General features: G+C 41.8%; 1 protein-coding gene across 2 annotated transcripts in view; it reads right to left on the bottom strand.

Moving 5' to 3' along the window:
- Positions 1–26,985, bottom strand: part of PPARGC1A (PPARG coactivator 1 alpha) — a 347,667-nt gene that overhangs the window by 22,590 nt on the left and 298,092 nt on the right. For both annotated transcript variants that reach the window (XM_054391579.1, XM_054391580.1), the window contains exons 3-5: positions 5,422–5,616; positions 4,339–4,461; positions 3,208–3,412 (exon numbers count right to left, since the gene is read on the bottom strand). In XM_054391579.1, the coding sequence (XP_054247554.1) occupies positions 3,208–3,412; positions 4,339–4,461; positions 5,422–5,616 (523 nt within the window). The remainder of the gene's footprint in view (positions 1–3,207; positions 3,413–4,338; positions 4,462–5,421; positions 5,617–26,985) is intronic.

The raw sequence follows: 26,985 nt of genomic DNA, 5'->3' as shown, positions 1-26,985 counted from the left end.
AGCATTGTACCAAGAACAACAGCAGGGGATCTCTTCTGCAGATTAATTACTTAAGACAAAATGTTCCCCTTGAACACTCCTGCACTGCAGATCTTTTGTCCAGAGTGTCACTACTGCGTATTTTGTATTCATTCCAGGCTTGGAGCTCCCATCAACATTAAAGGATTTTATATGCAAATTGATTACTTTTATAAGCTCTAGAGCATTCCTGAAGTGATATTACTTTAAAAAAAAAAAATGAACTCAATTCTCAAGAGCTGCATATTGTTTCTCCTCCTCCCCATATGAAAGTTAGAAATGGAAGCTCAGGTGCTCATCTCAAGTTCACCTTCCTCAGAAGTCACCACCAGAGCGAGGAGATGCACCTCAATGAGTTAGTTGTCTGACCCAGTGCTGCTGCTGCTTTGTGCATAAACCCACATGCACTAAGACTGAATGCATCTTCACACATCTTTATGTGTATTTTATACACATCTAGGGATACTAACATTTTACCTAGAGGTAAAAAATGTGGTAAACCAACCACAGACCTTACACTAAAGCTCTGGAAGGAATTTTTATGCAAAACTTCCACTTTTTTTTAATAGGACAAATATTTATATACTCTACTTGTTTTAAGCTTTCTATGGAAGTTGAAAGTGTAAGAGCTATTTAAGCCTCCAAAAGGTCTCATTTTAGTTCTCATTAGTCCCACAGAATAGCTTCACATGAGACCGTATTTATAAAATTCTGAAGCACTGAAGCACGGTGCAAACCTGCCAGAGATGGGCACAGAACCAAGGCGTTCCCTCACACTTCTATCTATTCAGTTTTGGCAGCTATTAGGGAGCTCTCCCACTGAGAAATTCCCATACCAAAACACCCATCAGTTTTCTTACTGCTAGTCAAGGGCTTGACCAAACAGTACTCCTGCAAAGGATTTGTCCTCACATACAGCTATTGACAGTGTAAATATTTAGCTGAGACACTATCAATGGTGCTTGTTTATTAGAGCTTCAAGATCTACTGTGGTGTGGGTTTTTTTCTTATTAAAAAGGGTTCACATGAAATTGTTTGTCCCTGTAAATTGGAAACATTCAGGTTCAAAAGAACTAAGTTTCCTCCTGGGCAAATTTCAATGCAAAACCACAGATGATCTTTGGCATGATTGGGTTTGTGGACATGCCTGTGGGTTTGCAATATGTTTACAACAGGAACCCTAAAGGAAAATACCATTTGACTTACCCTTTGTGAGCCTTCCCTAACTCTGAAAGAAAATACCAGACACTGATTATTTTTTAAAACAGAAGGAGCCAATTTTCTTGTACTTTTGATTAAATGAAGAACAAATGACTGCAGGTCTGCAAATATCAGTCGAATTTGTAAGGTTGATTCTGCCCGAATTGACCGTCCAAGCTGAAAGCATTATAGTCTTGTATTTGTATTACATGCAAATCCATTGATATTGAAGTCATATATTGGTGTATGAGGCAAATTTGATGGGGAAAAAAAAAAATCAGAAGCCTGTAAATTAAACTGCAGGAATTAAAGAAAAGAGTAATTTCTCTATGCCTGCAATTTCACCTGCAAAGTCACAGTAATCTCTTAAACACTATTAAGTTAGCTGTATGTCCCTTTGGACTTTCCTCACCTCTCTTTCTGTGCTGTTTCCACAGCCCAGCATCCCCACCTGCTTCTTTGCACTGAATCTACACAACTGTCTCAGCTGGTTTACCAATGTAATGTGAATAGGAAGATTTTATGATCTGTACTTCTGTGTGTGTGTGTAACATACATGTGCCATATATAGCATGTCACACATAATATACCTTATCACATACCACCTTAGCACCCAACAGTGCCAGCCAAGCCCCCTTTAACTTCTGGCAGGTCTATGTTTCAGTGTCACTGCAGTATGAGACCCTGGTTTTACATGTACAGTTCAGCCTGGATTTTGCTGTGAAGCAGACTGCTGAAGCCATCCAGAAGGAGTGGCAGTTGGCATCCAAGAAGCTCTAGGGGCAGTTGGATTTCTTTCTTACAAGAAACATTGTTTAGAGAATTTGAGACCATAGCAGCAAAAGCTGCACTTAGGATGTCAGAACACACAGCTGCAAGAGGGTGTGGGGAAGGGAAGATTATTTTTATTGTTTGCCTGTGCTTCCGACTGATGAGTGAAAAATTAGATTTGTGTGGACTGAAAATTGGGGGAAGGAAGAAGAAAAAAAAAAACACATACAGTTTACAACTGTTTTTTAAAAAATATATCAGAACAACACATTTCGGGTCATATCCTGATCCGTCTTGCAGCCAGGTAACTCCCAGTGACTGTGGTGGAGTCACTGAAGTCACATCCAGGATTGGCACTATTGTGACTGAGATAGGCAGCCAGCCTTCTAGTTGCAAAGCCAATATAGATGTATTTTAAAGTAGCAGCAACTTTTAAAATAACTCCCTTTGGGCTCATTAACTTTTACAGCTTTCCTTCATCTTGGGAAAACAGGCAAGGGAAGAGGGAGGGGGAGAGAAAGAGAGAGTGGGGGCTTTAAGTTCTTGCTCTGTCATAGAACCTACTTGTAATATAGACCAATTCTATATGCATTAGGGAACACTAAAAGTCAACACAAGTGTTTAGGTTTGGCCATAAAGAATCTAAAAGGAGAGAGAAAGATCAGGATGGCAGCTAAACTTTCAACTAGTTACAAAATAAAATTACAAACTGGCATTCCAGCTGTAACAGGAATGACACATTTATTGCTTTCTCTGTAGCAGAGAGAACACTATTTATTGTCTCTTAAGGACTATGTGGCAGGTTAACAATGCCTTCAGTTTTACACTAGCAAAAAAAGAAAAGCTCACTAATGAACTGGCCTGCCCAGCTTGTTTAGGGAAATAATGATTTCTTAGTGGTACAGTACTCTATGAATAAGCCTCTCCAGCTAGCCTGGTGTATGAACATGTGGTATTTGCTAAACTTTTTTCTTGAGATTTGTTTTCTGAAGCTGAGGGCAATAGAGACAGGATTAAAATTATTTAAAAGCTAAATCTAGCTAACTAATTCTAACTTCATTATACTGTTTTAAAGTTCTCCCTACACAGAAGAGATGCCAGATTTACAATACTAATCCAAAGAACAGAAGAGGTATCAAGGGTATTCACAACTGCGCTATTACAGCTTCCCTGCGTTACTGCTGGTACCAAAGCTGCTTCCTGCAGTCCCACACCTACCTTGCAGATGATTTGTCTGAGACTGCAGATGGGGCTTCCTTTTGGAGGTGCATTTCTCTTTGCTGCTGTTCCTGTTCTCTGCTGGTTTGGTCTGAGGAGGGTCATCATTTGTAGTCAGATACTTGAGAAGTTCAGAGCAGGGACGTCTTTGAGGCTTTTGCTGTTGACAAATGCTCTTCGCTTTATTGCTCCATGAATTCTCAGTCTTAAAAACAGGGCACAATAAAATAAAATAAAATTTAAAAAAAAGTTAAAATTAGTGAACTGAACCTTATCAGAATGGATATAGGTTTTCTGAAGAGATGAGATTTTCAATGAAGTGTTCAGTCTAAGTGTACTAGATCTATGAGCTGTGAATAATTGTTTGCAGAACAAGGAAAGAAAATTACATTTAAAATTCCTAAATGACATTTATGCAGCTTTTTATTTCATTTCTCCTACGTTTCAATGTTCCTACTCAGCAACATGTAACTAACAAGACCCTGCAGCACCTTTACTGTGAACAAAAAAATAAGCTGGTTTAAATCTTAATTTGCTGCTGATTGCTTGAGCCCAGTATTCACAACTCTCTTAAGTACCCCTAAACACTCCGTTTTCAGTTACAGTGAACGGCAAGACAAACATTGTTGACTATGCCTGCTAACAGAGTTATGGCAGAGCCCCCATTCCAGCCAATCCATGGCTGATATACAACTTTTCCCAAGGATTCAGTTTCATTTTTCTTAGCTCAGACAGATGGTAAAAAGGCAATCCCGCATCCTGGACTCACTCATAAACAACACCAGACCATCAGCAAATTTTATCTTGCCCCCTACTACTCTATGCATCAACAAAGCAGGCAAGAGTAACAGACGGTGGGACTACAACTGAACTCTGCCAAGAGAAAAAGCATAAATGATATATTCAGAGCATAAAGGAGCTGAGGTGATTTTCTGGAACCCAGTCTATAACCCGTTCACTTTGTGGTTTTTTAAAGCAATTGCAAGACAGTAGGTAGACTAATACAATGCATATGGATCTACTGCTTGCTGAGTTGCTGGAAGCATGAAAGACCTTGTTACACTTCTTGTTTTCTTTCCCCCCCCTCCTTTTTTTTTTTTTTTTTCCTTACTGCAAAGATTAAGTTTGTACCTTAACAACCACAGGGCTTGTTCTGATCCTGTGATTAGTGTTTGCATGGTTTTGTGTGCTGAGACCACTGCATTCATTGTAATTTAGCTGAGTGTTGGCTGGAGCCAGCAAGAGCTTCTTAAGCTACAAACACATCAGGGAAAGGGAGGTGGGAAGAAAAAGAGTAAAGTTATGCATCTGTTTGGATAAAAATGACTTATATAAATTTTTAGATAGTTACTTAAAATTAGCTATATCAATTTCAGCAGGCAAAGTACAATACAACAGAAAGAAGTGCTCGATATTCCCCAGAGCTAACAGATTTCATTTTCTCCTGGACTGGCAGCGTATTTCTGCTTCCTTTACTGCAGTATACTGTGGGGTAAGTAGAAATGCCCAGGGTGCTTGATTTCTGGATCCACAGCAAAATCAAATCCTTGGTGATCTGTTTGACAGAAGAGGCTTCTGATCTAAACAGAGACATTAACTTTAATGCATACCAAGATGCAGGTACCTGGCTCTGCTTTCACAGAAGCCAATGATCAGGGGTTTGCAGCAGAAACAGAATCAAGCCTCAAACTGGTTTTATTTAGCAAAATGCATATGAGGTTTCACCCACATCCTCACCCAAGGTTCAGTTTTGCCCTGATTAACACTAAACTGGTGCTTACTTGTCAAATCAACGTTAAAGGCACAAAATTAGCCCCACACCCCGCCAGACTCAATGGGTCTTTCTTTGCAGATCACCAAAAGTGATGTCTGCACATACACACAAAAACAGCCCCGAGAAATGAAATATGGATTAAAAACCATTACCCTAACTTATTTGAACAGCATGATAAGCAAAAGTGTCAGCCATTAGCAGAAGAATCTCAAAAACAATCTCTTCAAACATACTTTTTAATGGACTGCCTTATTAGTCATCCTATGGTATTTGGTGCTATTTCCCCCCCACACACCCCCTGCTTAATTTTCAGTTCTTTACTTGGTTTTCCTTTCCAGTCTAAAAGAAAAGCCCAGACCTTACTGTGACTACATCATACCCATGCAGCGGGTTGCCAGAGGCACATCCAATTCCCGTTAAACAGTAGGAAGGGTTCTTACTAGAGACGGCTCTTCTGCCTCCTGAGTCGGAGGGGTGCCGTCGGGCATTGGGGAAGGGCTAGTGGCATTTTCGTTGGTCACATCTCCATCTGTCAGTGCGTCAAACGAGGGCAATCCATCCTCATCCACAGGGATGCTGTCCAGGGTTTCAGTGAGAACAGCTAGCAAGTTTGCCTCGCTCTCTTCATCTATCTTCTGCAGAAGGAGACAAAACAAAAAGCGGAACCAGGTGAGAAGAGAAATGGATCAAAACGATGTCTCTGTATGAGACAGAAACCTGCAACAGTGTCTCAGAAGATGTAATTAAGCACAATAAAAGAACCCATCTCTGCCTTCAAGAGCAGTCTCTTTGCATTTGCACTGTATTGCTCTCGTTTACTTTTCTTCCACAGTTCTTTGTCTTTTTTTTCTTTTCCTCGGTGTTAACAACAAGAAGTAATCACTCAGGGATTGTATTACAGGATGTGCCTAAGCTGCTGACACCCAGTGATGGTGTCAGCCCAGGCTGTCTCTTTTTCTCTTTTCAACACGGAAAAGCAGCTAATTGACCTGACAAAATTACAAGTATCAGAGAGTAAGACAGCTAAGCAGAAGACCCAAATGAATCACCAGTGGAATCTGAAAATCCTTCTTCACATATACAGCCAGGTGTAAGCAAGAAAGGTTTTCCCCTCCATACTTCTGGAAATTCTTGCTCCAAACCCAAAAGAACAACTTCTCACTGCTAAGCACTTGTGCATATGAGTGGCCATCAGGATTGGAGCTGCAAGTGGCAGGCTCTCTGGGTTTTAAAGCAAGGCATTAGGCAGGTTGCCTTTGAAGTGGTCCTTTCCAGTTATGTTGTTTGAGTACTCAGTGCAACTATTGTGAGCATTTATCTAATTCAGATGGCAATTACAAAAAGTTGATTAATTCCTAGTCAGATGTGGCTGTAATGTGAATTTGTATTAGATATGTCATTTCAGCAACATGACTTCTTTTTGTCAAATGGAGTAAATTCAAATGACTTCCAATTTTTTAATGAAACATAGTCCCTACTGTATATTAAGGTACAAATTTTTTGGCACACTGAAAGCTTGGAGGAATAGACTTGTGTAAAAATCATTATACTTATTTTTCAGAAAGGTTGGAAATTGATCTTGACAGATCAATTATCTAGGATTCCTAGGCTGATCCTAGCACTATTAAAGTAAATGAAAAGCCTTTCACTGATTCTCAGGATATCAAATTGGGAGATTTTCCACCAGCTTCAGAGTGGCTCATCATGTTCCAGGTTCACAGTGTGAAGAAATTTCAGCTAAACTCAAATCTCACATATCAAAAGGGAACTAGCAAGGAATATACCAGTGAGACAAAACCAACAAATTAAAAAACCCTTTAAAAGTCAACACTAAAACACTGCCAGTTACACTTCAGAAACAAAATTTAGAACCAAGTGAATCTGAGTATCCCCTTAGCATGACTTTTATTTTTCAGTAATAATTTTGTCTATCAGACTCCAAACAGAGATGCTCGTAAACCACACAGATCACTGCTCCCGTCAGGCTTCTCTGCCAAATCACACCTCACAGCTTCCTACAGAAACTCTGACTTTGAGCTAGAAAGCTACAGCAGAGCACAGACTGTGCTGGTGCTTACAGCATCACTCCCAAGAAACACATAAATACTCAGGCAAAGCTACTGCTACAGAGAAGTATTTACTCACAAGGCCAAAAGAGACTTGGCCACTGAGAAAAAAAAGTCTAAGTTCCAGTACCTGGTGATTTCCACCAAACCAAGCAGACACATGCACAGTGCTGGGATAATTCAGTGTGCAGAGGTTAGAAACATGCTGAGGGGAGCCACCCTGTGAATAAAACCATGCTCCAAATCTAGCTTACTGTGATGGTTTGAAACTGTCTTTTTAATTTTTCCTTGCAAAGTTCAGAACAGAGAAAGTGAAAGAATGTAAATAAGTCACTATTGGGTGTAAGAAAGCAAAATAACGATTGTTCTAAACACTTCCATTGGATAGATAGAAATGTTTAAGAACTATTACCCAAAACAAAGTAGGCACTCAGCACATTCTGCGTTCGGCAGTGGGGGCAGTTGCTGGGCTGTCTGGCTGCTGTTTCTTCTTCTCTTCTGGCTGAAGACAACACGTACTGACCTTGGCAGCTAAGTTAACAACTTTCTGATTAACTAACTCTGCTTCTCTGTCCAGGGGGGTCTGGGGGGAAGCTCCTGGGAGAGAGAGAGGCCCCTTTGGGAGGGTCCCCTTGGGGGGAAGCAAATGGAGATCGGTTGTGCTTTTCTGTTGATTGTATATATTTGTAAGTGTTGTGAATTTTGTGTATTTGTACATATTCATTGCATTTCATTGTAGATTTTAGACTCTGCTTGTAAATACAGCCTTCATTTGCTTCCAGACTGGGCTAGCCTGGTTATTGTCGGTGGGGGAGGAATTTCAGCTCACACCGACACACTTTTGACAGCCACTTTTTGAGAGGGGAAAAAAACCACCATGGGACAGTCTGGCTGCCTGAGCTCCAGCCCTGCAGCAGGAACTTCTCCAGCAAGTCTAGCTGGTGGGGCACACCCCTGCCCCCACCTTCACGGAGCCTTGCAGCTTATAAAGCTGACACCCAAGCTGGAACTGTTACTATTTCTAATGGGGAATGCCTTCCTCAATAATAGCATGCCAGAAGAAACCCTGATATTTGCTGTTAGCTGCTCAGCTCTCGTGCTTTAAACAGACATTCAAGTGAGCTGACATTCAAAACCGGAAAGTTGAGTGGACACTGGTCCTCATCATAGCAATTTCAATTAGTTTTGTACAAGTTTCAACATTCAAACACCCCAGAGAAAGCAGAGGATGTGACAAAGAGGACTCTGTTAAACAATTAATGTCACTTTCCATTATTGCTTCAGTCCCAATTTACAGAGCAAATAAATCAAAGTCACCACAGATGAAGCACACTAGCTGGCTAACACATGTCTATTCACAAACGACATGGCAGCAGGAACACATTAGTCAAGAAAATGACATTGCTAGATAACCTTTTAAAGGTTTAACTATGCTATTGCTCCTAATTGTCCTAAATTACTGTTTGTAAAGAAACACAATTATTAGACACAGCAGAAATGGTGCTGAGGGGAGATGCAGAGGGAGAGATGGTCAGGCGCATCAATGTCTGAGCAATAATCACTGAAGCAGCAGCTTTCTGCTTTGCTGTTGCAACCTGAGTCTTGGTGTTGACAGCACTGGGGAGAAGTAACACCATGGCCAAATGCAGGCTCTTTCACAGTTTCAGCACTGTCATTGCAGCAGCTCACATTTCAGACTTGCATACAACCTGCACATCACACAGGCTCAGTGAATCAGGAGCTGAGCACCATCCTTCTCCAGTGAGGTTAGAGGATGTGCCATGTGCTCTCATGAACTGTGTTCCTTACTTCCAAGCAGGGTCCCACCAAAAGGGTTTGTTTCTCTCTAAAGAGACAGACTCTAAGTAATTAGACCACCTGGCAGAACTACAGTGTGTAAGAAAAAGGAGTGGAGGGTAATCTTAAACACAAAGCTGCACAGCAAATACATGCAATTATTAAACATTTATGAACACAATTTATAGTAACTGCATCTTGCTAAATAATGTGTCCTTTTTTTACACAGAAGCAGTCAGGCATCACTTCCCAGACAGAGCACATGAACTTAACATCCTTGGTTTTACCCTCTGCATCTCCCACCAGCACCATTTCTGCTATATCAAATAATTGAGTTTCTTTACAAACAGTAATTTAGGACAATTAGGAGCAACAGCATAGTTAAACCTTTAAAACCAAGTTTAACACACAGACATGAGGACCAGAGGTTTTTTGACCCTTGTGAATTTCCACCCAGCTGAAGGAGGCAAGGAACAGAGCCTGTCACTGAACACAGGTGTTTTCACATTTCTGACAGCAAAACTTTCTAGGATTCCCAGAATGGCATTAACTCTGAAAAGAAGTAAGACTTGGCACTAGGAAATGCAATGGAAAACACTGACTGGTGCTGTAGGACACCAACCAATCCTCAGAAATGAGCAATCTAGGAGCCTAAATATCATGAAATGTTTCTAACTGTGCTCTTCCCTGCTTTCACATGTTTTGCCTTAGTGCTTTAAGATTTCTGCAGCACTAAAAATAATTCTCTGTCTGAGAACACTTTATTAGTTGGGTAACAATCTTATTCTAATTGGGTTTCTGCCTTCAGTAAAATGTCTCCAGAGATGTTCTCTCTTTGGCCAGTGAGAAGCTCTAAGAAATGAGTTGATAATTTACCCACACAAAGGTATTTAAATCCTCTACCCCTGATAATTCTTTCTCCTTTGCTTATTCTGCCTGTTAATGGAGTGGGGTTCACTTCATGGCTAGCATTTTATGACTGCAACACATGTTACTTGTCAGCAAGCCCACTGCAGATGTCTAAGACTGAGCTGTAATGGAGACCTGGCCACTTTGTCTTTCCCATGCACCAATCCCTTCCTGAAAACCCTGACACCAGTGTGCAGAAGTCCAGGTGCAAGATTCCACTGTAGCCCTCTGTGGCCAGCTTGGGTATGCTGATTCACTCTGGAAAAGGGACGAGCCCATAGTTTAGAAAATCTCTTCCAAATGTTAATCATATCTTCCAACATTCTCCCTCTGATTCCCTCTGTGATATGTGCAAAGCTTTTGCTTGCAGAATCTCAAGAAGTGAAATCAGCTAAGGAATGATGACGATGCCCTAAAGTTTCTTTACTGATATTTTGAACCACCTTGATTCATCCTGAAAGATCAGGGTCTAAACTGTGGCATTAATCAACAGCCCCAAGGAGCTGGGAGCAGTGGCAGCTTGCCATGTTTCTGTAAAAAGCCCAGGAAACTCTGGGAAAGATCCACAGCTGGTCAAAGCTGTCATGGCTCCAGCAGCCTAGCTTGGTAAGCAGTTCCAAGCAGCCAGGTGTACACGTGAGCCCAGGAGGGATCACCATTTCAACATATTGACTCATTTCTCCTCAGCAGCCCTAAGATCTATTCATAGCACAATTAACAAAGAGTACACAAGATTTTCCTCCAGCTGAAAATATCCAAGTGATCTAAAAATACTAATACATTATGGCACTGCTCTCAGAAGCACAAAACTTTCTTGTGAGCACATCTGGGACTTCCAACAGGATTTAATTCCTCAATGACACATTTTGGAAGGAAAACATCCTCAATATTCATACCACTAGGAGAAACAAGGAGTAGAGATTCACCTCTTTTTGCACACAGGGATGCAGGGAGAAGCTCACCACCACCACCACCAGCACCTGAGCACCACCTGCCAAGAAACATGCAGGGGTAGGGGCAGATGGTATCTCAGCCATGGCCTTACAAACCGGGCTTTGCCACCTGAGGATAAGGAGCTGCAGGCTGGGCAGAAGCACAGGGAATGCAGAAGGAGGAAAAGGATTAGGATGCCTGCTGATCTTCCTGCTAGCAAAAAAATGAGAGCTGAGGTCAGGGACAGTGAATGGCAAAAAATTACAGCCCAGGTTTTCCAGGTTGGCAGGAGGAGCCAACCTGGCACAGCACCAGCACAGACAGTGCTCTCGTGGTGATTCTGCTGCCTCCTCAATGTGCTGACCAAGGCAAGTGCCTCCTTCTCCTCAACTTACAGCTGGCAATACCTGGGACTATTTTCTCCTAGGGCCAAAGAGGACTCAGTGGTCCAAGTGAGAACCACTTGTTCCATCCTACCTGCTCAGAACCAGTCCCATATCATTATATATTTCAAGACATATTCAACCTCTGTTCAACTGCGTAAATCCTTAGGCATCCTGTGCTGTCTTACAGTAGAAATCCACAGGATGCATTTGTATTAGAACATTTTTCCAAGGTCTGTTAGTCTGGTCCCCAAGAGACACTCCCATAATTGAAATGCGTAAGTCCAGACCTATCAATTATCTTTAAAAACAAAATGGAGTCCCACTAGGAGAAAATTGCAGCCAGGTTTCTTTATATGTAGTAGAAATGTGGGGATTAATTATCACCACCTCTGTGCAAATGCCTTTAGGGTATGGGAAGGAAACAAGAAATCTTCTCTTCTTGAAGGAGACAGCTGTACTCCTAGTCCTCACATGCACCTGTAGGCAAAGACCACTTGGATCCAGAGCTTTCCTTCTGTCTTCAGCTGTCCCATTGCCTAACATATGAACCGTGACTCTCTCATCTGTAGGACTCACCCCATCTCTGTATTTCTGTAAAAGTTTCACTCCAGCTGGGTTTCTGGAGGTGCTGTACAGAGCTGGAGCAATATGCTCTGCCAACCCTCTCTCCTTCAGAACAATGTAAAATAAATACTGTAATTATACACAATGCAGGTACTGCAATGCTTAACTTCCAGAGCTGGGTGCCTGGAGTGGAACAAGCTCCCAACATCACTCCCAGGGACATTATGGCACTGAAAGAAGGACCTGCACAGGGTCTGCAGGCTGAAGGAGATGGGAGCACCTGCAGCAACCATTTCCCCCCTCCCTTCTCCAGGGTATAAGAACAAAAAAGTATCAATATCTGCTATTATTCATATACTCAACTAGGTGTATATTTCCAGTCTGGAAAACTCTCATGTTTAATCTTGGTAACTGAACTCAGGTTATTCTCTCTGAGAAGGGGAGAGGCTCTCACCTGATGTCGTAAAACTTTCATCAAGTATCTGAGATTAAAACATCACAACACAAAACGACAGCACAGACCATCTGTAAATAGCAGTTTTCTTAAGATCACCCAGACTAATGCTGGACTCTCTTTTCATCTGCTCTAAGCTAAACACATCGGTTTAAAGGAGCTTACAAAATATTATTCTGCCATAGACACTTTTTTTTTACTGCTTCTGAGTTGTTGCGTTTCAGAAGTTTCCATTACATGCAATTAAGTTTCTAATAAACTGAAGAGCTACTAATTGACTTACCCAACTCACAAACTGAGGATCCAGCTAGCAACCTGTAACCCATTTTACATTTTCTGGCTAAAATCATGTTTTGCAAGTCAATTTTATTGGTGTAAACTGCATCCTTCCCCTCTGTGATACTAATCTTTGATTCTGAGAAAAAGACAAAGCACAGAATCACCTGAGAACAAGCTATGGTTGCTGTTGACTGTGTTAAGGGCACCAATGTAAGATGTTGCTGTGTTGGAATCAGTGCCCCAGTGGTAGAGCCAGTATCAAAAACTGATGGCAACTGGAACCACAGAATCTTTGGGAATGCAGTCAGTTTCAGTCAGCATCAAAAGGTTATGCTATTCAATTTATACTTGATGCTGAAGACTATACTAAGGAAACATCTGAAAGCAAATCATCAGCCATTTGGGACTCAGCATTGACTGACTATAGAGCCCAATTTGTTGATTACCTATTAAATACATCAGCTGTTTTGGGCCTGGTGAGCTCAACAGTGGGGCTTCTTAACCTGTATAGGACTTGAAACTGTCAATTCATCACCAGACCTCTTACCAGGAACAGCACATCTGTGATGCTGAAGCACACTGTGGACATACTATCACACTGTCTTGCTCAGTGCCAGGGAAGACAACCTGGTCTTCACAGGTGGGGAACTGCACCAGGAGAAGACCTGGCATGTCTTGTCCAGCCTGCAGTGGGCTAGGTTGTGGGCAGAGCCCCACATCAAAGAAGAACAAAACTCTACATACATCTGGAAGTGGGAAAAACAAGAGCAGTGAAAGAGCAGAAGTGCAAAGGGGAGAAAGAGTCTGATGAAGAGCTAGAGCAAAAAGAAAAGCTGGGAGTTTTCCTCTGCTGTGCAAGACAGCCAGAGAGGCAAGCAAGTAGGTGAAGTCTGCTTGCTGACAATACTGTTGGGGACACAGGTGTGAACAGAGGAGTAGCTGAGCTGCTGCCAGGGCAGGGGACACAACATGGGCAGCCCAACTTGCAAGAGTATCTCACTGCTTGGGCTCTGAGGGGCTACCCAGGCTGCCCTCCAAGCCCACCACCCAACACCTTCACCCTGGAGCAGCACACAGCACCTCTTACCTATCCTTCCTTCCCCATTTATGTACATGGTAAGGTCCTGAGCAACAACCCAGACAGAGATTTTTTAATCATTATTACACACCAAAAATATGCAGGAGGTTAGAGTCACAGTTCCTGATCAAGGGTCCCAGTGCCCAGAGCAGCTCTAATGGGGGATGATTACTGCAAAAACAAGGGAAGGAGCAGGAGCAAGGTTACAGGTTACAGCATCAGGTAGAAAAGAAGTCTGGGACTCTCCCCATTGCAGAGCTCTCAGCAATGGTGTCAGCAGTATTTCACTCCAAATACTTAAACATTGCTTGCTCAGATTTATTTATTTACTTGATTTATGGTACATGCCCACACTAATCTCTCTGTGCACCAACATAAAATTTTTCAACATTCACAGACCTTTGTTAGGCAGCCAGGCATGTTCTGGATAAAGAAAGAGGTACATATATCTTACAGTAATTATTTCACACCTGTAACTAATGGAAAAACTTCTTTTTCCTTTTGAGGACAGACACCTCTAAAAATTGCACTGGAGTGATAACACAGAGCCGTCCTTTGCAAACTATAAAGAACAATCTTGTTGCTTTTGTTCATCCTCTATTTCTACATTGCATTTGCTTTAGTTTTAATTATATTGGATGTGTCAGGATGTCTATCATAATCCCTTCTTCTTTCCAGAGATTTATGACTCTACATAAATATAAATTTCATGGTAACATTATCTATAATATAGGAGAGAAGAGCTTACATATATTTTTAAATAGAGGCTGGGTTTTGTGCAAAAAGAACAGGCACCCAAAAATTCCCTTTTTAATAGTAAAATAAGACTCTTACTTCTCTCTGGTGCTTTTACTGTTAGAAAATTGGGATTTAATTTGACCAGGAAATTAGCATTTGTAAAGTATCAACCTATACTGTGAGCATCCTAAGCTGAAAGCAATAAAAGTCTCCTTTATAATGAAGCATCAAGTGAGAATTGTGGAGATGCCACAGTAAGGAAGGTGCTAATAGGTACAGGGTATAACATAGCATAAATCACAGGTTTCTTTGGCCAAGCTTTTCAGTTCACTTTTACAATTCCATGAAACCAAAATGTAAACTTATGCCAGCAGGCAAATACATCCTCCCCTCAAAAAGCAGTGATCCTGGTAAACCCCTACAAGCACTGAGGACAGCCTCCAGAATGAGATGTGTCTGAATCTTCCAGCAGTGAAGCATTTAGATTTGTTTAGGTATCTCATAATATCCTTAACGATGTATTTCCTTGGCTTGTCACTAGGTGTTAAGACTTTAATGTTCTTTCAATTCTATTTTTTTTTGCATGGCAAGGAAAATAGTCCTCTCCAAGGGTTTTAACCTGCAAGCAGAGCCATGCAGATATGCACTAGCTAAGGACCTGGGTCCTCTGCTCTTTGGGTATGTTGATGCTGAAGCTGAGAGGAGGAGCTCCTGCATACCAACCTGTGCCAGGACTAGCCCAGCCAGAGGCCAGTAAGGGCTGATTCTTCCTTCTTATCAAGTGAGTTTTGCAGCAGAGTGCTACATTGCTCTAAGAAGACATGTTGCCTACAATGTGGTAGATGCTCTGCTCATATTGCCTACTGGGAATGTACGGATGTATTTGTTCATGTCAAGTGCATTTTCAATTTAAAAGTTATCCCCACTGAAGATAGCACAAGTTATAATTTGAGCCTGTGTAGCTGCCAGATTCACAACCCAAACCTCAGCGGATGTGCCTAACCCCAGGAATAATAAACAAATTGCAGCCATTTGAATACTAAACCAGGCTGGGACACTGGTTTCAACACAGCCTATCTCAGAAGGCCTCCATGTGTATCGAGGTATTTTGCCTTGCTCTATCAGCATCCAGAATGCGAGGAAGGGAGGCGTGGACTGGAAATGGCCCAAGACAAAGGCTGGAGCTACTTCCATTAATCCATGCAGCATGACCTCTGCTCCTGCCTGTTTCACAGAGAGGGCAGGACAGTGTGCCCAAGCCTTGCTCAGCTGGCTGAGAGGAGAGGGTGGCACCACTCCTCGTTAGGTAGCAATAACATCCTGTTCTGTAAACATACTTAAGGAATACACACACATCAGCAGAGAGAAAGGAGGAAAATGAAAGGCGAGAGAGGAAGGGGAGAAAGAAAGAAAGTAAAAGCTGCACTTCATTCTGTACTTGAGGGGACACGACCATACATTATTTCCATTTCCAGTAAAAAGATGAGCTATCTATAAGTGAGTAATATTGCAAAGGTGTATCCACCTGAAGTACCAAACCACTGGTGTGCACCAGCACTGCAGTGTCTCACAGCCCATCAACAGCAAGGGGTGCCCCAAGCGCGGGCAGCGGCAGCACAGGGAGCATAACGGCAACCCCAGCTTGACTCGCCCGGGATTAGAGCGGCACAAACCAAGCGTCACCTGGCAAAGTCAATGGAGTTACACCAGGGCAGATTAAGTGTAAATGAGAAGCAAATCAGGCCCCTTATGTCTGCCCTACTTTCCCTGAGAAAAACTAAACAGGATCCTTGTTCCTCAGAAGCATCGCCAGCAACAGCCTCAAACTGCCCCGACTGGGTTTCGCCGGCCACAGGGCAGAAATGTTTATTTCCATTCAGCTGGGGCTGCACAACCTCCTTTCACTCCTCTGCTCCTACGATTTCCAAACTGCAAAGTCTGACATTTCGGTCTCTGACAAGCCATGCTTAATAGTGGGACATTTGAAGAAAAAAAAAATCTATAATAAGAAAGCTTTTAAGACAAGATAGGCTGAGCGTTTTCACCACAAATGGTTTGTTTTAGCTATCTCTCTGCCTCCTATAAGACGGAAATCAGACAGCTTATTGGCTTAGCTTGTTAGGCCAGGTTAAAGGGATGCAACGCTGAAAGGCTCTTACAGAAGCTTACCCTTGGACTAAAAATAGCAGGCACTAGAGAATTATCTTAAATACTACCAAACTTGTTCTGCACTGTGAATGCAGATAACTGTAATATGTTTCCATTTTTGGTAGTTTTAGAGCTTTTTAAAGTTATGCTGGCTTTAGCTGACTATTTAATTAGTTTCTGATTCTATTTGCTGCTTTTTCTCTCAGAGATATAGCCTGAGGGGTACTTCGCCTATGAATCCTTTGTATTTAGCAGCGTTGCTATTGTTAACATCTAATGAGCTGCTGGATTTGCCAAACACTCCGTATAGGTACAAACACTTCTTTGAAATATAAATGTTTAACACACAGCGAATAGCAAATCCAAAGATACTCTAATGCAGCATCCTCATTCTCTTCCTTGCCTGTCTCATCAAAAGGGAGTAAATGCTTTATTACATTTAATTCTGAAATGCCCAAATGCGTATCTGAACACAACATTTTTAGCTCACTGCCCAGGATTTAGAAGAAAACGAAATGGTTTTTGTTACTGCAAGACGACTGGTGCATACAGGCAAGGCTCTACTAGCTGAACTGTGCAGGTGTCACGGTTCTCTTTGAGGTGAAACTGCAAGACCCTGCAAACAGCTCTCTTGAAGCAGTCTGAAGATGGATACCTGTTCACCTGCTCCTCTCTGAACACTATGACAAGATATGAAAACAAAGAAGCTCCTAAAGCAAAGTAGAAACGTTCTCCATCCCTACATACATACACTCATGCTACAGCGAGTCTGAAAGACCCCACCACAGAAATCAGGCATGTGGTGTAACACCCTGGCTGTTGCTGCTGCCTCAATTCTTCCCACTTCTGCTGGTAACACCATGGTGGATACTTGTTGTATGAGCTCAGACTGAGAACATCACAGGGCTCAAGCAGCAAGTGCTTCCACATGCTGATTTCACCCATTGCCTTCCACATGACATCCCAGGTACTACACCAGGATGGCACCTGGATGATTGCTGCAACAAGAGTACCAAATGGAAACCAATTCAGGCATCTACTTCAGCATCTTTCCTGCTGTTTTTTCCTTCCCTGGTTTACCTGCAACATTTTAGTATAAGTTACTTTCAACATAGTTTTAAAAGCCCAGCTTGAGGAAGGCAAATTTCTAGATACAAACACTGGCCAAGGTCATGTTCCAGCCATGCAGCCCTCCAGGAGTTCCTTCCCTTATGGGGCAGGCACTGCATTCAGCTGCCACGGAGATAGCAGAGCCTGTCCTCTCAGACACCATTTTTCTTTTACTCTCCTTTCAGAGTGAGAAATGTTTTCACTCTTAAAGAGTGGTGGAATTCACAGATTCCCTCACCAGATATACACCTAGTGCCTTTATAAGCTCATGCATAGTGGGCATAACCTAGCCACCTGTCTTGCAACTGCCATTAAAACCCTCCATATGTCTTCATTTGGGAAGCAAGTTTTCTTTTTGAGTCAGGAGTTAAGTTCACAGCCTCTCTGTCAAATAAACAACATGTCGTTGTCACCTGGTTGCTGAGCAAGCCCTGCTTTTGAAAATATGCACTCAGTGATTTTAGTCCTCTATTTCTCAGTCTCTCCTTCCCCATTCATGCAGTAAAAATAATGCTCCATCTTCATTATGATGATTAACATTACTATCTACCTCCTGGAATTTAACTTTCTCCTGGTTAAGTGTTGCTCTAACACTACCAAGACAACAGCCTTGCACTGAATGGTCTCCAGTCACATCGTTAAGGAAAAGTAACTGCAGAACACACTCACAGGTCAAACAGACAAGACCAAGAAGGGAGGATTATAATCCCTGCTTTAGAGCCAGGAATTTGATGCACAGAGATCAATCACCTTCTCCAGGACAGAGTGTTCACAGGAATGGTGGAGGGCAGAGCTCCAACCAGCAACATCTGTCTTTCCTTCCAAGCAGGGAACCACATTTCACCAGTGCACAGTCCCTGTCCCAAAGCACTTGCAGCCAAGCTTACAGAAGAGGACTGAAAAATGGTTGTCAATAGCAACCTAACTAAGGGGAGACTCATTTTGTGCATCTGTGGAACTTTGTGGTTTTGCCATCTTTTGTACAGAAAAAGTTCCCATCATGTTTGTTCACTTACTAAAGGCATTCCAAAACGGAGATTTCCAGAGAAAGTTAATACAGAAACAGTAGTGAATAGCCACAACAGAACAAAGATGGTGTGCCAGATGTACCTCCACCAGAAAGCCAGAGCATACCTGTATGACAGAGTGAATGTTAGGGAGCACATCAGCACACTACAGCAAAACAGACATGTTTGGATCAGTGGGAAGGAACAGGGTCATGACTGAGTTAAAAAGTGAGCACAGAAACCATCTAGTTTAACATGAAAAACTGGACTAACCCCTGGCAAAACAGGAGGGAAAGGCTATAACAACAACTCAGCAAGTGTCTAGGAAAAACAAAGGGCACACAAAATGTTATTTGAGTGGGGCCCTCTCTTTGCATAACTTACTTTGCAAAGATAAAAATCAGAAAACATCCAAAGCTGGTTGGGTAAGTCATTACCTGTACAGACAGTCACATAGACAGATTTACCCCACAGAAAGATAAGCAGAAGTAGTGAACTGAGAGTTCATGAGGATCATCTCAAAGATTTCCAAATTACCATAAGTCAAGAGGGAATATATTTTACTTTAGAATTTGGATGGTACTTAGAAACAGAAGTGTTCACAAAAGCAAGCCCTGTTTGTCCCCGTCAAGATGCCATGGCAGCAGCTTTATTGGCTCCAAAGAGCAGCACACAGGGTGTTTGCAGTGTCCCAACACCTGCCAGACAGAAAAAGAGAGAAAAAAAGCTGTTGTGCTGCTGCCCCATTTTTTACTGTATGCTTTTCCCATTCTTTTCTTAGCTAGTGAAGAGACTCCACTTTGTGACTAGTAATAGTTCAAGATCAGTGATCTGTTGTGAAGGACCTTCTGAGCTGAAGTGACAGCCTGAGATGTGGCACTCATTTGTGGACTTTTGTATGTAAGACTGTGTCATCTACCACAGCCTGCAAAGGTCGTTACAAAGTCTGCAAGAAGTCAGACAGCAGTGATGGAGGAAGAAAGTGTCTTTGGCACAGGATCAGGGATAAAATACTTTCTCAAAGGCATTTGTGGGATATCAGGCAGAGTGAATTGGAATTAGGATGAGGAATTGTGCCATTAACGCCAGCAACAGATTAAGTCCTGACCATTTTCCTTTTGTATAAAGTAGGGGAAGACAGGCTAGATAGTGTGTGTTTATTGAAGCAAGAAGGTTAGAGATAAGATATAATCTAACCAAATCATGGAATGCAATTTAGAGAGATACTCAAGAGTCACAGAGTCTGAATTAGCGGGTTTGTCTAATACCTACAGGTACAATTATGCCCTGGTGCAAAACAATTATTGGATTCCAGAGTGGGAGAACACCAGGTGAAGTGGCCCTCATCCTTCATTAGTTGAGTAGCTTTCAGGACCAGAAAGGACACCCGCATGTATCCAAAGATACAAGTATTTAAGGAGGAGGAGGAAGACATCTCCAGAAATGTTTGAGTGTACAAATTCAGCATTAGGAGGCACACCTTTGTTTGCACAGAAATAAGTCAGATGGATCCAAACAGAAGCCAGGAATACTTTGGAGGTTTTCATTCCAAGTCTATGAGCATTTTGACTCCTTGGTTATTGAAAATAAGGATGTTATTATACCACTCTAATGTCCTGACATTTTCCTCATACACAGAAGGGTTTTAGCTTACCAGTTAGCAGTTTCAAAGCTAAGAAAGATATAATTTTAGAACTGAACCCAGTACTTGCAATGAAAACTGAAGCCATGAAAATTTGGCCAATTTCTCATCTTAAAGCTTCTCAAGAGAACCTCGACTCACTTCTGCATGGCTCCTGTGTGAAACACAGAAGTTTGAAATGAAATCTGCTTTCCTTTTTTTGAGGTCATACACACTCAGCTCTTGGATTTAACTCTCTAGGGGTTGTTGTGATGAGGAATAGTGTGGACTGCCTCCAAATCCCTGCAATGTTGATTCTCACTAATATTTGAGTTATTTTTCTAATTGAGAACACACCAGTACTGTTTGGAGGGACTCTAAAGAGAAAAAAACAGTACTTGATGAGTCTTGATTGGAAATGGCTAAAGAATATAATGCAAGTTCTGGACAATATGTTAAAGGGATGTCTTTGTTAAGAGCTCTGATTTGGGGAAGGAACCGGGGAAACCTAGCTGCTCTGTTAAAAGGTATAGAAGGGCAATGAATTCTACTGTAGGATCTCTCCTTTTGCTGACTCAGTGAAGACACATTTGTCATTCAAAGACAAATTAGAAAAGGGCATGGATCATGCTACATAGATGCTCAGTCTCAGTTATCAGCCAGGTACAGGCAGCTTCCAACGCATCTACCTCCAAGTGCATCTGAAAAAAAAAAGGCAATCTCTTCTGGTGGATGTGGACAGAACATCTTTGTCAAAATTTCAGTTTGAGCAAATACCGCAAAGCGGTTTAGCGCGGGGAGGATTTGTCCCTGCAGAAATTGACACAAATTCCTTTAGGACAGGGGCAGCCACCCCAACCACATAGCTGGGATTGCCAGCAGATAGAATTAGGAAAACTGGAAGATAACACTGTGGCCTAATGTAAACTCTTAAATCTGCTGTAAACAGAGCGGTAACATTGGCACGCAATGAAACCAGTATCTGTCATTGCACTCCCAGAAGCAGGTGTAGAGAAGGACAAGAGACATGTCTGGATTTTTGTTCATCCCTGTGAAGTCAGGCTGGGGGAAAAAGCAAGCTGACAGAGGGTGGCAAATAGCTAACACTGTTAGTGATGGAGGGCAGGCTGGAGTGAGCACAGAGGAGGGAATGAAGGAAGGGTCCAGTTGGAGGTTCCTGCTAACACTCATGGTGCAACAGGCTTGAGGAGGCAGCATTCCTGGATGTTTCTAGTTGGACAGAAAAGCCCAGTACCCACAAAAGACAGTTTCTAAAAACTTTGTAACATGCCTGCTGGGCTGAGGCACATCTTTAAGAACATATACACACAATTTTCAAAGCCACATGTTAGAAAACAGGAATTACCAGCAGCTGAAGTTTAGGTCTTCTACATTCCTTAGCTTTGAGTGTAAAAAGCAAAATTTCATAAGCTGAATCTTGTCCAAGTGCACACCATAAACCAAGGGTGGGCTGGTCACTAGTACCAACAAAGAGACTCTCCTCTTACTCCAGGGTTTATAGGCATTACCATGAGACAAGTAAATAAAAACTGTTTAGTAACTAAAACAAAACACAACAATATAATCCAGCATCACAGCCAAGGACCCTGGCAGGCCAGCTACTAAAAGGCCACATGGAAGCACTGCAATTAAACTGAATTCATGAGATGAGATTTTTCAGGAGGGTTAGGTATCCAGTGACAATGTTTAAAAAGCAAATGCACATAGAAGTAATGTGCTGCCAGAACTGTAACAAAAAGACTGTATAGAAAGTTCTGCATTATGGATGATTTAGCAATATCATAGCACAGGCTCCAGCAAAAAGAGTGAAATCATCCCTAACTTCCCATTTGTCAGCAGAATTTTAACAAGGGGCTCCTGGGAGCTCTTGGGGGCTCCTCCATGGCTCAACAGACAAATTAACTCATCAGAAGGAAGGTAGGGATGATTAACTAACAAAAGCCCCCTCCAGCCCATCACTGGCACATGGTTATTCCACCCAGATGGTGTTCACCTACCTGAAACTGGTAATGAGTCTTGGATTGGATTTACAGAAAAACATAGATAATAAGGTGCTGCAAGAGTGTCATGATAGGAGTTATTGGTCTGTGATGCTCTAGACTGTGCCAGAGGCAGCAGAGCTGTTTTGTAATGTTAGCTTCTGTTTTGTAACCTTATCCTCTCTGCCTGAGAGATTTCCTGCTGCAAATAGGAGACTTGGTCTCCAGAGAGGCATTTGACCTCACCCTTCCTATATGAGAGTGGGATCAACAGCAAAGAAAATGACAAGAGATGGCAACGCTCCCATCACATAGAAGCAGCAGCAGTTTGACACCCTTTCACTGCAAATGGATGAATGTCTCTGCAGTACTAAGGACTGTGCAATATTTTCTTATGCCTTAGGAAAAAAAAAATACAAAACACAAAAACACCACAAGCTTTTCTTGCTTTTCTCCAGATGCAATTGAGGTGACAGTTGGTAAAGTTTTGCCCTTTGTGCTAGTGTGAAGAGTCTTCTGGGGACTTTTAGGGACAGTTGATATAGGGCAGGGGGAATTAAAAAAAAATCCACACCAGTCCTGGTTGGGGGAAATAAGCAAATAAAAATACAGAAAAAAAGAATTAAAAAAAAAAAAAAGTGTAGGTTTCCCTCAGAGGGGTAGAAATAGAAATCTACCACTCCTTTTGTGCATGCCTGGAAGATCAAATGCCTTACAGAGCACATCCAAGCAGATGTCAATAAGCATGCACTTAGGTTTTTGCTCATTAACATAACTGCAGGTGTCTCCTTTTGTACCTGGCAACTCTAAGACCTCATCTGTCCAACAATAAGCCTGTGAAAATGCACAAGCTAAGGACCTGTAGAAGTTAAGACTAGCCCAAGAAGTAGGTTTCCCTATAAGGCGTTCAGAAGGGCTGATCTTCCTGCACTTGCTGTGGTGGGCCAGATAGCTGTGAGCAGTTCAGGCAACTCAAATACGTCCTAAATCAACACAACCTTTGCCCACAGGTCCTTACAGAAATGTTCTGTTCTTATGATCAGCATCTTCGTCTTGGTGATTAGAAGTATCCCTTATGGGCCAGCAGCCATTGTGCTGCTCACAGGGAAGCATAAAAGCACAAATGTGTGCAAGGAAATGGAAGCACTATCCCAATGCATCACAAGGCCCAGGCCTCATGACAACACCCAATCTCTGCAGGTTTTGGGTTCATGCTTTCAGAAACAAAACCCAGTGATTACTGCATGTGGTAAAAAGCAAACTCCAATCATGGCCCTTCAGACTCATCACCACTGCAAAGTGCTAATTAATTTCTCAATTATTATGAAGCAAGGCTGTTGCTCTGCTGTGGTAGAGGAAAAAAACAGCCACAGCCACCAACTCTGCATTGCAAAGGGGCTGATTTCCACCAAGCCCTGCCACCAGCCTGCATGGCTGAGCACACGTGTGCAGCCAGATGCCCAGCTTCAGCCTAGCACCTGCAAACACCTACAGAAAGCCATCAAAACCAAAGCCAGACACTGGAGGTTTTTGCTCCCACAAAACTGCAGGGGAAACTCCTCCAGAAAGGCTGCAAATTTCTAGTGCATCTGACTATTTTAATCATTGTAGCACAAGTGGGTAAGTTTTCACAGACACACACCCCGTCATTCTTGTTTTTTTTTTTTTTTTTTTTGCTCAGAGGGTGGCAGGGGGGGAGAAATAGTTTGACACAATTCACTACTGAAGATTTATCCCTTCAAGAAATTTGCTCTGTGCAATTTCTTCCTCCTGACATACACATGCACAATAGGTTACAGCATCAAGAAAAAAAAAAATTACTAAATTAAGCCTCGGTATGATTTTATCCTTCTGTAATGGCATGGGCCTGAGTAAATGTTAAGTGGGATGAGGCAGCAGGGGAAGAGCATGCCAGGGTTAAGATGGAGCATTCAGCAGCAATTAGCAATGATGCACAGTGCAAAAATAGTAACAATGGAAAAAAAAAAAAGAAAGAGGTTACACTAGAAATAAAACCATTAAGGGAAATAAATTCAACAGTTTAGCCTATTAGCATTTGTCTAAGAAAGGCAAACTTTCTGTTGTTGTTGTTAAGCAAGTAGGAAAAGAAAAAAACCAGAAGAATCTTATCAGAAATATTTACTTCCCACTAGCAGCGACTCTGGGAGTGTTTTCCTAACAGAAGACAGAGCCACTGTCCCACTTTTTTGTGACCCTCTCTGCAGTTCTAGGGAGAAAATATTTAGTTCAACATTATTGTAAGCCAGAATATGGCTCTATTTATGTGACAAGTTGACAACATACAATTTCATGCTTGTTGAACTGATCTGTGTTATATATTCACTGTGAATATTATGAAGCCTCACCATTATAAATATGAAACAGTATACACTTATTCAAAATAACTCCAGCAGTGGCAATTTATAGCTTGGTTGTTTGTGTGCTTATGAAGTCCAAATGCCACCTTAAGAAGCTGCATCTCACTAAAACAGATGTGGAGTGTGACTGTGACCAAAGTGGATTTAAGATGACCTCTGTGAAAGGAGGCTATTACATTTTTGTCTGTATGGCAGCTGACACCAGTTTGTATTTAGATCCGTAGCCAGCGGGAACACAGTGTAACACGGTGTCCTCCAGGGCTGGTTTTAACACCGGCCAAGACATTCGTCTAATGACCTAATTAGCTTACTACTGTTCTAGTGAGTGTTAGCCTTCCCTCTCGCAAAAAGGACAGGTGCTCAGCGGAGCAGAGACACCATGGGTACCTCAAACTGCTACTGCTTCAGGTGAAATATCTCCTTAATGGGACTGCAAAGGGGATCGGTTGCGTTTTCTTGATTGCGCGCCTGGGGAATGGACTTGGTGGCCTCATACATCAAACAATAAGCTCTCAAAGCAATTGGGTTTTTTGCTCATTTGGGACTTTTTTTCCGCCTGAAGGTTTCAACCACCATGCAAGGTTCTTGCATTAAAACAGACATGTTTAGACAGTTTGTAGTTTGTCCAAGTGGGGGAAAAAAGGAGCAGCAGAACACCTTGCTAACACAGATACGGAACATTTGCATAAACTTTTCCCAATCATATAGCAGCTGGTTTGAGTAAAATAAATTCCACTTACTGCTTGAGCCTTTTTAAATGTCAGCACAGCTAGTCACAGATTATAGTTTACATACATCATCCTCGTAGGTGCAGTGTTATTGTGCTGGCCCTTATGTAGCAGATGCAGAAACCTGAGTCAGGCCAGAGACACTGGAAAAGGCAATGCATAGCAGCACACAAGAAAGGTGATGTTCCTCCATTGGAAATGTAACTATTCTGGCATTTTTGCTCAGCCTCCACCATTTTCTTCCCCTAGGACACAGACAGGGTCTTTCTCTGTGTCTCATAAGTGGGTTTTATAATACATTGTTACCTTTTATTGTTCTTATAAAGTTTCCTATCCCAAATCTGCATCTTTTGCCTTTTATGTTTATTGTTGTATTAAACCTACAACGTTGTCTGTCGCCCTACTAAATCTATCCCATAAGCACATACTGTACATTCATTTCTCTAGGCCCTCAGTAGCTCTTATCTATTTGCTTTTACGATCTCTTATGAACTGCTAGGAATAGCAATTTGCAGCGCTGTTTGTAAAGTCATCTCAGCCCGAACTCAGCCTTCCCCTTTTTTGCCATACAGCCATCCTCTCTGCAGTCAAATCCCATTTGCCATAGAAGCATTTCATTACGGGATGCATTTGAGAGGGACACAAGTTCCCAAGCACCCTCCGTGTGCTTATGTAAAACTCAATGTGTATGGATCTGAAATACAAAAAAACTACTTATTAGAGCAGCAAACTACATGTTGATAGGAGATGGGCCTGTGCTGCCTTCAGATTCTCTGACATGCTGCCTGTTCCATGTCACTGCCCAGAGCTATTTAGTTTGTGCTCTCTGAGGCCTCAGACATGCTGCTATGCTGTTCACACAATCTCAGTTCTTTAAAGCACTTTGATAAGCTTTATTCTGCCATTATACCATCTAGAACATTAAACACAATGTTTAAGTTCTATGTTAAATCACCATCAGTTCCTATTAACTGTTCCAAGCTCCTCATTTTTATCAACAGTTACTTTATTAAATCCTTAATAATATAGATGGAATAGTTAGTTAATTTGTGTGTTGAGCCATGGATGTTAATTTGTAAACATAATAACATACTGCAATCATTTGCATAATAGCATTTTAATCTTTTTTAGTAAAAGCTGTAATTCCCTACAAAGTACGCTGCAGTAGAAACTAAGTGACTATTGGTAATAATAAAAAAGGCCTTAAAATTCTGATCCTATTATAGTGTTGGAACATACCCAAACTGCTACCATAATCTCTGAAATGTTACTGTTCTCTGATTTAGGTGTCTGTGTCAAGAATAAAAATGAAGTATAACTTGTAGCAGTAGACTATTTCCTAAATGTAATTTAGTATTCACTAAGCACCAGCACTTTGCAAATAGCTCTGAGGCTTTCCTTCAAAGTTCAGAGCTCTAGTTATGCATATTGTGTGAGGTACACCATGCAGCTCACCTCCAGCCTCTGTTGTGCTGAATAGATGGCTATGATAAATCATGCTGATTTGGCACTGAAGGGCATCAGCCATCAAGGATTTGACTACTATGTCTTTTTTTTTTTTATTTTCCTTTTTTTTTTTTCCCCTGAGATTACATCTCCTTGAACTGTTTGCCCTGGGCTACTAGTTTTGGAGAAAATTAGAAAGTGGAAAAAATGCTAGGGGAAGCCAGTACAGAAAGTCTACATAGGCTCAGCTCTCTGGAAACCCATTAACACTAGTCACAAGACTGGCAAAGAAAACAGTGGTGGTTGTTTAAAAGTCAGGCCAAGTCATTTTACGCAAGATCTGGTAATTCATTAATCAATCT

The sequence above is a fragment of the Indicator indicator genome, chromosome 23 (genome assembly GCF_027791375.1).
Source record: "Indicator indicator isolate 239-I01 chromosome 23, UM_Iind_1.1, whole genome shotgun sequence".
In the NCBI taxonomy this organism is placed as follows: Eukaryota; Metazoa; Chordata; class Aves; order Piciformes; family Indicatoridae; genus Indicator; species Indicator indicator.
The sequence above is the reverse complement of the archived record's forward strand: the minus strand, read 5'-3'. Positions and strand labels throughout refer to the sequence as shown.